The sequence below is a fragment of the Dermochelys coriacea genome, chromosome 1 (genome assembly GCF_009764565.3).
Source record: "Dermochelys coriacea isolate rDerCor1 chromosome 1, rDerCor1.pri.v4, whole genome shotgun sequence".
NCBI lineage: Eukaryota > Metazoa > Chordata > Testudines > Dermochelyidae > Dermochelys > Dermochelys coriacea.
In genome coordinates, this window is record NC_050068.2 from 200,199,357 (window position 1) to 200,214,948 (window position 15,592).

At 46.0% G+C, this 15,592-nt stretch overlaps 1 protein-coding gene across 1 annotated transcript in view; it reads right to left on the reverse strand.

Moving 5' to 3' along the window:
* Positions 1-15,592, reverse strand: part of LOC119852838 (coagulation factor V-like) — a 78,883-nt gene that overhangs the window by 61,155 nt on the left and 2,136 nt on the right. Inside the window, exons 2-7 of the mRNA XM_038394706.2 lie at positions 13,553-13,644; positions 9,463-9,585; positions 6,829-7,041; positions 2,228-2,371; positions 1,442-1,663; positions 559-724 (exon numbers count right to left, since the gene is read on the reverse strand). Of these exons, the coding sequence (XP_038250634.1) occupies positions 559-724; positions 1,442-1,663; positions 2,228-2,371; positions 6,829-7,041; positions 9,463-9,585; positions 13,553-13,644 (960 nt within the window). The remainder of the gene's footprint in view (positions 1-558; positions 725-1,441; positions 1,664-2,227; positions 2,372-6,828; positions 7,042-9,462; positions 9,586-13,552; positions 13,645-15,592) is intronic.

The following is a 15,592-nucleotide window of genomic DNA, read 5'->3' on the forward strand; positions in this document are numbered from 1 at the left end:
TTTCACCTCTGAGCCTGCTCCAATCTTCTCTGTGTCCTACTGTGACTCTGCTCCAGACATGTTCCTGACCCGCTCTAACCCTGTACCTACCTCCTGAACCCCAGGCCCTTGGACTGTCTCCAACCTGGCTTCAACCTTTGGCCTGCTTCTGGTATCGGACTGTGATCCTGACTGGGCTTGTTTATGGATTCTGACCTTGGTTCTAACCCAGCACCTGTCCCCAGATCTTAGTTTCAGCAGTGCCCTGTCCCAACTCTATCTCCGGCTTCGACTACTGCTCTAACCACCAGGCTTGATCACCTAGAACCCAGAGCCTGACACATTCACTTATTCAGCCTGGTAGAGCCCTTCAGAAGCCATTTACTAGGACTTCTACATGGTGCATTCCATAAATACCATGCAACCCTGCCTAAAATATTCCTCCTCTTCTACAAGATTGAGTTCCTGTGAAAAATATGCAGAAGAAGTTCTTAAGGGCTAGGACGTTACATTATATAGCACATTTCCTAAGCCATCTCAAGTTAACATTCATCAGCACAGTAGAGTTTACCATTTTACCTATCAATGGTCTCTGGAATTTCTGGAGCATAATCCCAGGTGATTTCTTCCGCAGCAATGAAATATTCCCAGTCCTTAATCATACGCAATTCCTTAAAGGATAATTTCTTCTTGAACACGTCTTTCCCCGCACATTCTTTTATGTTGAGGTAACCGTGCATTCCAGCTGGTAGAAGAGAGACACAGTACAATGATTACTGTTAGTCCTGTGAACACGGCATTCCTACAGCCCATCAGCTCAGGATGCATGAAAATATTCACTCATTGACCTGAGTCTATTCAGGTTGAAAAAAAAAAAAAAAGAAGAGTGCAGGCATTAAGGGTAGTATTTTCAAAGGGGCTTATGGGAGTCACTGAGAGCTCAGCAACTAACTCGCATAGCCTCCTTTGAAAATACCAGCCTGACAGCAAGAACTGCCCCTCTTCTGTTAAATGAGCCCTCCAACCTTTCCAAGAGGGAATCCACTGATCCGTTACAACAGAGATCTGTTCACTCTAGGGGGAAACTAACATCCACCGTTAAAGATGAGCAGAAAAGATTTTTTGCCCACTGAACTGCAAAAGTTCTCTGTTTCTCCTGAAAGAGCTGGTCAATCTCCAGGTTTTTTTTAGAATGAGGCTCATCTGAGCAACTTCCAAAGAGTTAAAAACTAAGTTAGATTCATTGTTGCCCTGTAGCCCCTTTGCAGCAGTCATCCTAATGAGCCCCATCTTGCAACCCTAATTCAAACAAAATGCCCTGTTTCCACTGATTTCCTAGGATGATCCTAAATGCGTTAGCCACCACGTTTGACAAACTTAGCAGCACTTTTGGAGATAAGGAGGAAGAGACAAGAATGACACTCTAACTGTACAACTGCCTCCTGAACAGATGTTCCCTTGCCTTGCAGATGCTTCTGGACAAGAGAAGATATCAGCCACCTTCCTTTCTGGCTCACAATCATGTTTGCTGTAGTCGATGCACCTCCCACAAGGCTGACGGTCGAGACCTTGCGACAGTTTTGTTCCAGGACTTGCCCATTGAAATGGATGGAGAAAATCTCTGGTTTGGAGCTCATTCCTATCAAATGCCAGCTAATGTTATCGTATGTGCAAGCTCCTAGGTCTGAAACAGAACAGCAGGGTTCAGAACACAGGTGAATCATCCCAGAATCCCAGAATGGTTCACTAATTCCCACTGGTAGGTGAAAAGTGAATACCCACTCTGCACTTTTAATAAAGTCTCCCTGATATCTCAAAGGCCACGTCTAGGATGGGTACTGTATAGACCATGGGTGGGATTTTCAAAAGTACTTAAGTGGATTAGGAGTCTAAATCCCATTGAAAGTCAATGGGAGTTGAGTGCCTAACTCACTTAGGTGCTTTTGAAAAACTTCACTCCTTATCCAGCGAGTGGCAGGAAGAGATTTAATTCTCTCTCTGCACAAACAGCCACGCCCTTGGAAGCTATGTGCTCTTGGCACCAAGGGCAGACTGCAGGGGAAAGCGGTGGTGTTTGGGAGTGCACACATGCTCCCTTGTGGAACCAGATGCGCATCATAAGGTTATACAAGAGGCTCTGCCACTCTACTCCTTCTGTTTGCTTTCTTCAGCCCTATAGTGTATGCTGCAGTGAGGAGTAATACACAGTTTGTGGACTCTGGCTGGATGCCACAAGTATGTACGGTACCTGGCAACGTCCCATTAGCATAACCATTAATCGTGTACAGGAGAGAGGTTGATTTTTGCCAGCTTTTGCTTTCATCGAACACAGCAAACATCAACACATATTCTTTGTCAAACAGCTTCTGTGTCCCATCTTCCTTCAGGCTTCCTGTGGGAGGAAACAAGAGGTATCAGATAAAGGCAAAAATAAAAGGCGCTCACATCAACTAAAAGGCATCCAGATCTATTCCATGAGCTTGCCGCACGTGCCAGCTGCACCTGGGCACATAGGACATCTTTTCAAAATGTGCTTGAGGTGACTAATTCTGGGGAAAGGTGCTGGATTGGCAGCTTTGGAGACTGAAGGCCTCTAGCATCCACAGAACAGATTCAGCACAGCATGCATCAGTGCATCCTCCCTCTAAACTACTCTGGTAATGTGCCACAGGGACGCTCTCTGACAGTGAGAGAGGAGATTCATCTTGAGGTCCAATTCAGTCCTTGGCTTCTCTTCTGGGACTACCAGATTAATGCCAGGTGTAGCTGAGTTTCTGTCAACATGGACGGCTGCCCCCTTGGTACTGGACGGAGACCCCCAAATCATTTCACACAGACAAGCAAGTACCCTTCACATGGTAAGCATTTTTGGTCATTACTGCCATTGGCAGATACTGCAATGATGAGTGTAGTATAAGAACCTATATAGAAGAGAATAGGACTGGTGACCTAGAGGTGAGATGCATTTATATTGTATACACATGTGTATTGCCATCCCACCCAAACCTAGTTTATCTCACTGTTTCTTCTGATAGATTAGAGACATCACAAATGCAAACTTGTTTTCAATATATTGCTTGTTTATTTGACTTGTATCACCCAGGCAGTGCTTAATTTGTAATGAAAGAGGTGCTGGGGCTCAAGCAATTTTTTTACTTTCATAAGTGATGCGGGAAGCCGGGGCTATGAACTGCTCAGTCTAGAGGTGCTGGGGCTCAGCCCTGGAAGAAATAAAGTGCTACATCCAGGACTAAGACAGATATAAATGACTTTGGAGAAGCTTGACACAAGGAAGGAAAATAAATATTTCCTAAATATTCATATACACAATCACATCAGCTACATCATCAGAACTTTCCAGCAAGGATCACAATAAAACAAAGGAGGTGCTGTCGTCATCATGAATAGGTCGGAGTATGAACAAGAGGCTACTAGGCAGCTCTCCAACACCACTTTCTACAAGCCATTACCCTCTGATCCCACTGAGAGTTACCAAAAGAAACTACAGCATTTGCTCAAGAAACTCCCTGAAAAAGCACAAGAACAAATCCACACAGACACACCCCTAGAACCCCTACCTGGGGTATTCTATCTGCTACCCAAGATCCATAAACCTGGAAATCCTGGACGCCCCATCATCTCAGGCATTGGCACCCTGACAGCAGGATTGTCTGGCTACGTAGACTCCCTCCTCAGGCCCTACGTTACCAGCACTCCCAGCTGTCTTCGAGACACCACTGACTTCCTGAGGAAACTACAGTCCATTGGTGATCTTCCTAAAAACACCATCCTAGCCACTATGGATGTAGAAGCCCTCTACACCAACATTCCACACAAAGATGGGCTACAAGCCGTCAGGAACAGTATCCCCGATAATGTCACGGCTAACCTGGTGGCTGAACTTTGTGACTTTGTCCTCGCCCATAACTATTTCACATTTGGTGTCAATGTATACCTTCAAATCAGCAGCACTGCGATGGGTACCCGCATGGCCCCACAGTATGCCAACATTTTTATGGCTGACTTAGAACAACGCTTCCTCAGCTCTCGTCTCCTAATGCCCCTACTCTACTTGCGCTACATTGATGACATCTTCATCATCTGGACCCATGGAAAAGAAGCCCTTGAGGAATTCCACCATGTTTTCAACCATTTCCATCCCACCATCAACCTCAGCCTGGACCAGTCCACACAAGAGATCCACTTCCTGGACACTACGGTGCTAATAAGTGATGGTCACATAAACACCACCCTATATCGGAAACCTACTGACCGCTATTCCTACCTACATGCCTCTAGCTTTCATCCAGATCATACCACTCGATCCATTGTCTACAGCCAAGCTCTACGATATAACCGCATTTGCTCCAACCCCTCAGACAGAGACAAACACCTACAAGATCTCTATCATGCATTCCTACAATTACAATACCCACCTGCTGAAGTGAAGAAACAGATTGACAGAGCCAGAAGAGTACCCAGAAGTCACCTACTACAGGACAGGCCCAACAAAGAAAATAACAGAACGCCACTAGCCATCACCTTCAGCCCCCAACTAAAACCTCTCCAACGCATCATCAAGGATCTACAACCTATCCTGAAGGATGACCCATCACTCTCACAGATCTTGGGAGACAGGCCAGTCCTTGCTTACAGACAGCCCCCCAGTCTGAAGCAAATACTCACCAGCAACCACACACCACACAACAGAACCACCAACCCAGGAACCTATCCTTGCAACAAAGCCCGTTGCCAACTCTGTCCATATATCTATTCAGGGGACACCATCATAGGGCCTAATCACATCAGCCACACTATCAGAGGCTCGTTCACCTGCGCATCTACCAATGTGATATATGCCATCATGTGCCAGCAATGCCCATCTGCCATGTACATTGGCCAAACTGGACAGTCTCTATGTAAAAGAATGAATGGACACAAATCAGACATCAAGAATTATAACATTCAAAAACCAGTTGGAGAACACTTCAATCTCTCTGGTCACTTGATTGCAGACCTAAGAGTGGCTACCCTTCAACAAAAAAGCTTCAAAAACAGACTCCAACGAGAGACTGCTGAATTGGAATTAATTTGCAAACTGGATACAATTAACTTAGGCTTGAATAGAGACTGGGAATGGATGAGTCATTACACAAAGTAAAACTATTTCCCCATGTTATTTCTCCCCCCCCACCCCATCCCCCACTGTTCCTCAGATATTCTTGTTAACTGCTGGAAATAGCCTACCTTGCTTGTCACCATGAAAGGTTTTCCTCCCTTTCCCCCCCCTGCTGCTAGTGATGGCTTATCTTAAGTGATCACTCTCCTTAAAGTGTGTATGATAAACCCATTGTTTCATGTTCTTTGTGTGTGTATATCAATCTCCCCTCTGTTTTTTCCACCAAATGCATCCGATGAAGTGAGCTGTAGCTCACGAAAGCTTATGCTCTAATAAATTTGTTAGTCTCTAAGGTGCCACAAGTACTCCTTTTCTTTTGCGAATACAGACTAACACGGCTGCTACTCTGAAATAAAACACCGAAAGGGAAAGAGCTCTGATGAGAGGAGGAGACTATAATAATAGATAATTTATAATACAAGAGCATTAACATTGCAAATTCTTGAAAGGAACATTATTGACTATGGTGCCAATCCTACAATGCAGTGTGAGCGGGCAGACCCCACACTCACATGAAGCCTGTTGAAGTCAATGTGTGTGGAGATGAACTTGTGTGTATTACATTGTGGGCTCCAGGTTTTGTTTTGTTTTGTTTTTGGAAGGACTAAATGTACAAACCCATTTAATCAATGTGCTCTACCCAAGTCATTCCATACAACAAACTTTTCTCAAGGAAGGAGAGAACCAAACTAAATAACTCATATACTAGCCTTTGGCAAAGGAAAAACAAATACTCCTGTGGAATGGATGGCTCGGAGGACTGACAAGGAGCTAAGGAAACTTTCCCTTAGATCACCGATTCATGTCCATCTCAGATCTTCTGCAAGTATCTAATGTCTGTTTGAGATCATATAGAATAGCAGTTACTATCAATGAGGGGATGGAGCATGCTCAGTGAAGACAGAATCTTTGGAGATTTTAGCCACTAAACTCTAGCATGACACTACTGAGCATGTGCAAACTGAAATTTTTCAAAGGCTTATAACACAGCCAAATTTGAGCAGATTTTCATGTGAACCGAAAAAGCGCATCCCTAACAGAAAGGCCACCCCCCTTTGTCAAATTTCACATTCCTGCTCCAAAGCACGAGGATGCTCGAGTTTCTCAACAAAACAGTCTTAATGGTTTTTTAATATGGGCAAAACCAAGTGTTTTTTCCTAGCCTTGTTCTCGGAAACAGTTGAACAGTATTGGATACAACTTTCCAAAATAATTCAATCTGAGGCAGACACCTGGAATGGTAAATTCCAGCCTGAACAGTTAAAGTTTCACAAAGTTATAAGCAATTGAAGTTGAGGGTCTCAAAATGGGAAATGTCAGGCAATTTTAATATAAAGCGACGTTACCAGCCCTGTCTACAATTAGAATTATTCAACAAACTAGTGTGCATTACAGCTAGTCCAGAACACTGTAACCTTGAGGCCTAAAATAAAGAGAGAGGAAACAAAAATCAATGTCCTCTTAACTGCCTGCCCAGAAACACGAGAAGGGAAGAGGGAAATGAAATGCCTTCTCACATTATGATACAATCTTCAAGCTTGATTTTTATGTTTTTTTTGTTTTTAGCATTACCATAACAGAAAGCAACACTATCAGAATGTGCTAGGCCACTGAAACAGTAGACCAGCTGACATTTTATAGCTTTTGTCTACCCAAAGCATTTTGGTTACCTTTTTTACATATAAGCAATGCTCCAATCAGACCGGAGTTAAAGTCCATCACCATGTTCTCATGTGAGTAATAGATATAGGTGAGACAGGGAGGGTCGACTTCTTTAGGCCCAATTTCTGCAGTGATCTCCCATGTGTATTTATACAGCAGGCCTGGAGGCACAGCATCATCCAGTTTTTCAAAAGAAGATGTTCTGTCAGCATACAGGGAACCTGCATAGGTAGAAGTCGAGAGAGGGAGGTAGAGGTGGCATTGAGGGAGGGACTGATGAACGTGTGAACAGGGCTTTTACTACCATTGCCACCCATACACAGAGAGCTTGATTCTTCTCTCACCTGCACCAGCTTTACAATGGTGTAACTCCATTCACTTCAGCAGAGTTACTCTCGATCCTCACTGGTGTCCCTGAGAGCAGAATCAAGACCAGTAGTCGGTTTCATTTACCCAGGCTGATGTGGTGGGGGAGTATAGTACAACTGCTCAGCCTCTCCATGGTTGGATTCAGGAGTGATCGAGAAGGTACTAGCTGCCTAATTCACCAGCTTTCCACTGATCCTGGTCCAGCCTCCCTCCATAACACTGGCCCTCTAGGAGCTACTGCAGCCTTCCAACTTTTGTGCATTACAAATCTGAATGGTGATAACATTGCATTTTTGTATTTAATTTGTTTGCATTGTCTACAGCCAATAAAAATGTTCACTTAACAAGAAGGCTTCATGGAGGTTATCAAAATTCTAGCTGCAAATAAGATGAGAAATCAGTGAAATATCAACCTGAACCATCATCATACAGAATCGGAGATTTTCAGTGACATGTGATTGTTCCTCAACACAGAGCTCGACTCTGCTCCCACTCAGCTGAGAGCAAAACTCCTCTTGGGCCCACCACATGAACAAGGCATTAAACAAAACCTCAGAGAGCTCTCCCGACAAACTGATAAATAGCAAGGAACAAGATCATCTAGAACTGGGGGGGGAGGGGTGGAGGAGGGATGGGCTGGGAAATCTGAGACGTTTTTGCAAAAAATGTATTCACAGAGTTTGAAATTTCAACCAAATTTCAAAATCTGAAAAAAATCCCAACCCCCTCGAGAGTTGCTGAAAAGGGAGAACATTTTTCCAGATACTGTTTCGAGATTCAAAACATTTCAACCACCTATGACATCATCAACCCTAATGCAATTAAATATTTGCAAGCTGACAGCCCACGTGTGTCACTGACACCAGTGCATAGGCAGTGTAAAATGCTACCATTCTGACATGGAAGTGCTTTACATTCACTTTGCACTGGTGAAAATGAGACACAAAGTGCAAATTGGGCACATATTCAGTAATAAATAACCCATTACCAATGGTGGCAAATGCCTTGAACTCTAAAGTCTTGGAACTGAAAGAATATCAATACATTTTCTTTAACACACACATTTAAACATTTACTGTATGGGATGATAATTCCAAATCTTTAGGACAAGGTTCCTTCTGAAAACTGTAGCTGTTTGGAGTAAAAGTATGTGAGGAGGCAGGACAATGTTGTGCAGTTCATTTAGTGCACAAACAGCCACAGACTGGATTCAAGGGTCACAGGTCATCACAGGTGCTCTGTGGGATAGCTGCCCATCATGCACTGCTCCCAATGCCACTGCAAGTGCCGCAAATGTGGCCACGCCAGTGCACTAGCAGCTGTCAGTTTGGACAGACTGCAGTGCTTTCCCTACTGCGCTCTCCGAAGGCTGGTTTAACTCAAAGGATTTTCTGAGCATTTCCTCCCTCACCACTCTATTTTCTACCCCCTTGTTGCACTTGCAGCTCTATGCAATCTAGCTGATTGAGCGCCAGTTAGAAGAAGTTAACATCAAATTGGATTCCATCCTGAATTTTATTAATGGATGTTGGTAAATCATTTGGCAGGATAGAGTGGCACTGTTTTAAACTGGTAGCTTTACTCAAGTTTGATTTGGTCTCTATGGCATTCTGGGAAACCAGCAGGACATATTAGTACCATGCCTCTAACAACTGACAGCCAAAGGCCAGATCTTGCAAGAAGCTGAGCTCCTACTGGGAGATACCAAGTACCCTTTGTCATAGTCCCTGGGTAGGCCACCCCTTCTGAGACCCTGTTTCAGTCCCCTGACTGCATCTCTTTCTCGTGGCAGGGCTGTGCCTCCACTTCTTTTTGGGGTGAGATCCCCTGATCCAACCACTCCCTGACTTGGTCTCTGGGTCACACCTCCCTGGTTGCCAGCCATGATATTTAGCAGGCCCAACAGCTTGGCACCTGCAAGAGTTTCTCCTTGGGAGCCTGTGGTCAGTGGTAGTACGCCGTGACACAGAAGCAGCCTCTTCAAAACAAAAGAATGATTTGTTTGCCAAAAGGCGCACAGCACTCAGAGAGATGGATTGAAAATAAGAGACCTATACACATACTGTCTTACCTACACTAGGCATTCCCCTCAAGCCCCTAGGGTAGCCTTGGAGCCCATGTATTCTTGGGGAACAAATTACATCCTGCTTGCTGCCCCAGACATCAAAGGTCGATGGTGTCCATACTCTGGACTTGATTTTCGGCCCTTCTCTATCTAAGATTATATAGTCTTGAGTAGAAAAAAAGAATAGATGGCATTTTACAGCACATACCTTCCGATAGTTTGTTGTAAGCTATGCCTTGTGGGTGAATGCTCAGTGGTTTGTTGGCCATGTTCTTAAAGTGAACTACTAAAGTGTCTCCCACTTCAGCATGCAGAGTTGGTCCCAGAAGTCCTGCAGAAATTCAGCATAAAAAAAAGAAAAAGAGATGAGTATCAAATGGTGCATCTTAGTGAAAGGGAGAGAGTCACTTTCTCCTGAGTGGGAGAGTGAACTCCTGTTAAAGGACAAGTTGCACAAAATAAAGGCATAGGATTTAATGCCAGTGCAACAAGGATTGATGCTATCCAGTGATTTAGCTGTGAAATACCTAGATGATGGAAAGGCAAACAAGGATCTAACAGATGTTGCCCAATGTAAATGAGGTTGTGAATTATATATTCAGCAAAAGACACTGAAAATCATAGGAAAATTCTGCACATGAACAGAGAAGGCTGTTTCCTGGCTATGGAAAGTTTAGTGAACAGACAGCTTAAAAGCTGGGGAGAGGATTTCTCCCCTTACAAATTAGTCACCAGTACTGGCATAGTTTTAGGACAGCAGACAGACGTCTTAGGGAGTGCTTAATGCAACATCCAGAGCAACAGCCTCACAACACAAAGTATGCCTCCACTTCAGTGGGACATGCAGTTGCTAGTATGGGAATGCCTTGCCAAGCTGCTTTAATTTAGATAGCACGGCTAAGAACAGCAGAAAAGATGCAATAGCGCAGACCCAGGTGCAGGCTAACAATGTCAGTACATACCTAGGAGGAGCCCACACCGAAGCCCATGCTCCTGCATCTTTGCTACTTTTAGCCACGTTAGCTCCATTTAAGCTAGTGTGGGTATGCCTACCTGCGCTGGTATCACACTTCCCAGTGCAGTGTAGACGATCAGGGAAGAAAAGATCCTTCAGTCACAGAATGCATGCTGAGGAAATGGGCCTGGTAAGAAAGGTATTGTAGTGATGGCCTGAGGCATCTTCCACTGAAGTCAAAAGGATTTTTTCCATTGACATTAAAGCACAAATGGATCAAACCCTTGCCAAGATGGCCTAGACATTTACCTGTAAATATGTAGCACCTGTAAATGAGTAGCACCTCACTCCACCCAGTGACTGCATCATAGGAAAAAGCCAGTTTTACCCATCCTATCTGAGGGGAGGGCTTTTATGGAACAATGAAAAGTTACCAAAAGATAGGACAAAGGAAGCCAAGTATTGGAAAGGGGCATATCAATGCAGAGAGCCACACAGGAAGGGGAAGCACTGTGCAGGAGAGAGCAAGGTCACAGGCTGGGGGAAGAAAACTCCATGTGGGATAAGCCACCCAACATGTAACAGCCTGCATGAGGCAGGGGAAACCCTGCCTGCCTACATTCCTGGACACAAGTGTCCCTCCAAGGACTCCCAAGGGAAGAGTGAGCTAGCGAGGCACATTGCTCTTAGGATGGTTCTTGTGTTCTATATGATCAGTATTGTCTTGTGCTTTATGTGATTAAGTAAAAGAGCAATTGTGTTAGGCTCTGTGCAGAGTGTGAGAGTGTGTTATCTGCTTCACAATTATCACATGCCTCCTGTTCAATTAAGCCTTGGAGCAGAGTGTAGGGAGAGGGTGTGTTTGAGTGCAGTGGAGTCTGAAGAGTCACCGTTGTGCCCAGGGGCTCGGCAGCTCAAGAGTGGGTTCCAGCTCTCATAAGGAGGTGCCGGATAGAAAGTCTGCACCCTGAGTGCGTGTCTAGGGACTCCAAGATCAGGGCAGGGGCTAGACGGTCTTCAGGTCCTAGAGCCTTAATGCACCCAGGGACCCAGAGGCTTGAATTCCCCTCACAGCAGTCTAGTGGGTGGCCAGCAGGGGGCACCCAACCAGATCTGTGACATTCTTCTTGCAGGGTTACAAATTGCTTTACAGAGAGAGTGCGTTGCTCCCCAGTTGGTAACCACTGGCCCTGTCTAATGAGTGACCAGCCACTTACTCACTGCCTTTCATGCTGTGTTCTTGAAAGAAAGGAAATGGGTTAGGAGAAGGAGAAGGGAGGATGAGATCCCAGAAATTACAGTGTCAACCCAGGAGGGATCTAATCACAAACTCGCCGCTGCAGGTTGGATCACGGCAGGTTGCTGGCATCCAGTTGGTCCTCTCATCTATGATCTTTAAATACTGGCATAAATTTTCTTCCAGTCTTCTGGAAACTTCCCCAGCGTTCCAAGTCTTATCCAAAATCAATAGTGGTGGTTCAGGGCTTCGGTCCCCCACGCAGGCTTGCTTAAAAATCCAAGTCAAAGGGAAGGACCCCACCAAGCCACTACTCCACTTCTACTCCCCCCTACAGCAACCCACCCCACCTGCTAATACGCCCCAGAACCTGTCCCCCTGGTGACCTTAGATCTTCTAGGAGGAGTGGTGGAATCCATAATGGGGAGTACTGAGGGGGGAGCCTCTGCAGCTATGCACTGATCCATCATGAGCCCAGGCAGAGGATGGCAAATGGTGTCAAACAGAGCCTGGGGTTGGAGGATTGAGTGTGATCAGTGTGACTGTTTTGCACAGCGCTACACGTGTGGGAGATTGATAGCAGTGGAAGGGAGCAACACCCACATTTTTCAAGTTCTGAAAATACACAAACTGGCCTCCAAAAAAGGGTGCCCACATATTCTGCAAATGCGGCAATAGTGTATGCCTGTATTGTGGCCAGCAATGGCACCACATACAGACCCATCACACAGATGATGTTCCAGGAGCACAAATGATCCCACAGAAGGGATCATTCTGCAACAGTATGATCATATTATATTGGAAACATGCAATAGGCAAGACAGTCAAAATCTCCTGGTTATGAAACTGAAAACAGTCAATGACTTACATTTTCAAAGGTGGCTAGTGATTTTGGGTGCCCAATTTGAAATACTGTAAAGCGGCCTGATTTGCAAAAAGTGCTGAGCCCGCCTGACTCAGAAAATCAGCCCCTCTTAAGGCATCTCAAAATTAGTGACCCAAAAATGGGAACTCCAATTACTAGTCACTTTTGATCCATAAATTCCAAGGCCAGGAGGAACCGTTGTCATCAGCTAGTCCAGGGATTCTCAAACTTCATTGCACTGCAACCCCCTCCTGACAACAAAAATTGCTACATGACCCCAGGAGCGGGGAGAAGCCTCAGAAGCCTGAGCCCACCTTAGCCCGGCCGCCCCGTGCAGGGCGGGGTTGGGGGAGGGCAAAGCCAGAGCCCCACTGCTCTTGGTGCAGGGGCCAAACCTGAATCCCAAGAGCTTCAGCCCAAGGTGAGGGGGCCTGTTACCTGAGGGCCTCCCACACTCTCAGGACTGAAGCCCTTGGGTTTCGGTCCTGGGCCCCAGCAAGGCTAATGCCAGCCCATGACGACCCACAGAAGTAATTTTTTGCACACACATGGCCTGTCAAAAATTAGAGGGAACATTGTCATGACCCACTTCGTGGTCCCAAGCCACAGTTTGAGAACCTCTGATCTAGGCTGACCTCCTGTATAAGAGGCCATAGAACTTCTCCAAAATAATTTCTAGAGCAGATCTTTTAGAAAAACACCAAATCTTGATTTTAAAATAGCCAGTGATGGAGAATCCAGCACAACCCTTGGTAAATTGTTCCAAAGGTTACTTACTCTCACTGTCAAAAATTTACACCTTATTTCTAGTCTGAATTTGTCTAGGTGCAACTTCCAGCCACTGGATCCTGTTATACCTTTCTCTGCTAGATTGAAGAGCCCACTATTAAATATTTGCACCCCACGTAGATACTTATAAACTGTAATCAAGTCATCCTTAGCCCTCTCTTTGTTACGCTAAATATAGACTCTGAGAACTCGATCACTATACAGCATGTTGTCTAACGCTGTAGTCATTCTTGTGGCTCTTCTTTGAGCCCTCTCCAGTTGAATCAGTACTGATAACGGAGGCCAAAGTTTTTAAGGGATTGGGCTTTTGGCTCCTGGGCTATAGAGAAGAGCCACCTAAATTCTCTATATATTTGCTTGGCTTGCCATATATGCTAGCCAGGTGTATACAAATACAGGCACATTTTCTCGCCCGTAGAAGACATTGGCTTTGAAAGTTATTTTCTGCTTACCTGAGAAAGTATCTGTTGGTTTTGCTTTCTTAAAATCTGCTTCATACTCCCTATAGGCAATTTTCTTAAACACAGGCTCTGAATTTTCTAATCTGCAATGGGAAGTATTAAAAAAAATAAATTAAAGGTAAAGCTTCTTAGCAATGCAGTGTGGTCCAGTGGAGTGGGCAGGAGACTGGGCCTCTGGAGACCTCACTTGGGTAAATCATTTCATCTCTTTCCCCCCCATCCCCCGTCCATTTAGAGCAGAGGTGGACAAACTAGGGCCCGCGGCCCACATCCGGCCCGGGCCCTGAGCTCCCGGCCGGGGAGGCTAGTCCCCGGCCCCTCCCGCATCCTCAGCGTGGGAGGGGGCTGCCCTGCGGGGGCAGGGGAGAGCAAGGAGGAAGCTCCCCTGCAGCCTCCGGGGAGCAGGTGGGCCGGAGGGCTCAGGAGCAGCACCGGGCTGCCGAACAGCTGGCTGAAGAGAAGTGGCGCTTTGAAGAGGAAACCGCCGCCTCCCTCCAGCGGCACAGCTGCCCCTGCTCCTCTTGAGCCCCCCCCCGCGTTCCCAGGCCCACATACTGACAGGGGCTTTAGAGGGGGGAGTTGCCGGGGAGGGCCTGTCACGAAGTGGGGGTGTGGATAGATTTCGGGGCAGTCAGGGAGCGGGGGTGAGGGGGTTGGATAGGGAGGTCCCGGTGGTATGGGGGCAGGGAATCCCAAGAGGGGGCGGTCAGGGGACAAGGAACGGGGGGGTGGATGGGTCAGGGGTTCTGAGGGGGGCAGTCAGGGGGCGGGAAGTGGGAGGGGGCGGATAGGCTTAGGGTTTGGGGAGGCACAGTCTTTACTACCCGGCCCTCCATACAGTTTTGGAACCCCGATGTGGCCCTGAGGCCAAAAAGTTTGCCCACCTCTAATTTAGAGTGTAAGCTCTTGGGGACAGGGACTCTCTTATTACATGTTTATTCAGCAGGTAGCACAATGAACGGAGCCCCAGTCACAGCTGGAAATAGAAAATGTGATTTGTTCCCCTTTGAAAGAGCAAACTGGCCTCTTATAAGGCAGCCCAGGGATCAAAGTCATTCAGGAAATTGCTTCTTGGGAAACATGGCAACTGTCTTTAGCTTTTGATACATAAAAGTATATGCACAAATGGATCCCATGCTGTGTGCTGTAGAAGGAACCCAAGCAGGCAAGACGAAGAGAGCACATGGCTCTTGGATGATGGGTGTTGAGCTGAAATGAAGGTTGGAGGGGCAGAGCAGCCACATTTTGTGTCATGCATCCCTAGCTGACTGGTAGATTTCTTGGTAGCTACTGCAGGGGGCCTTCAGTGACAACTCCCTCTCAAAGTCTCCTACCTTCCTTTCAGGAATGTAAGGCACAGGCACGGTAGGGGGAACTTGATGACAGCACACAGACAGGGAGGCAGAGCAGGTGGATGAAGGGGAGGTCAGCCCATGGTGATGGCTCAGGATCCAGCCTCTGAGTTCAGAGCAGATCTGCTGCCCTGCAAGGCTGTGGATTACCCTAAATCACTCTCCCGCAAGGAAAGAATCAGGCAGAAATGCCATAGGTTTCTATTCCACGGGGAGCAGAATTGGGCTCCATGAGTTAACAGGAATTTTGTCATTGACTTCAGCAAGAGAAGGCTCTGATCTATAGAGCTCACTGCTGAGTTCTTCCCTGCAAGAGTTTGTCCTCACAAAGGTGATATGTGACCTTATGTTATGATATTAGATGGAACATGCCTGACCGACCCTGGGGCCTAGGAAGAAGGAAATTATGACAAAAGGAATAAAATCATTAGAAAAACCTGACATTTTTTCATGAAAATCTTGAATTGAAATTTCAAAACTCTGAAACATTTCTGCCAGGTTAGCAATAACGTACAGCCAGAAATAAACTTTGACCAGTCAGTGTGTGTAAACAGAGCCAAACCTCTAGCCAGCTTCGTTTCTATACACAGTGATGAGTGGGAGACATACACGTAGCACAAAGGCAGCTTGGAAATGTCATGGACATATGAATGCAAGCCCAAACGGTGTATGTTTGGAG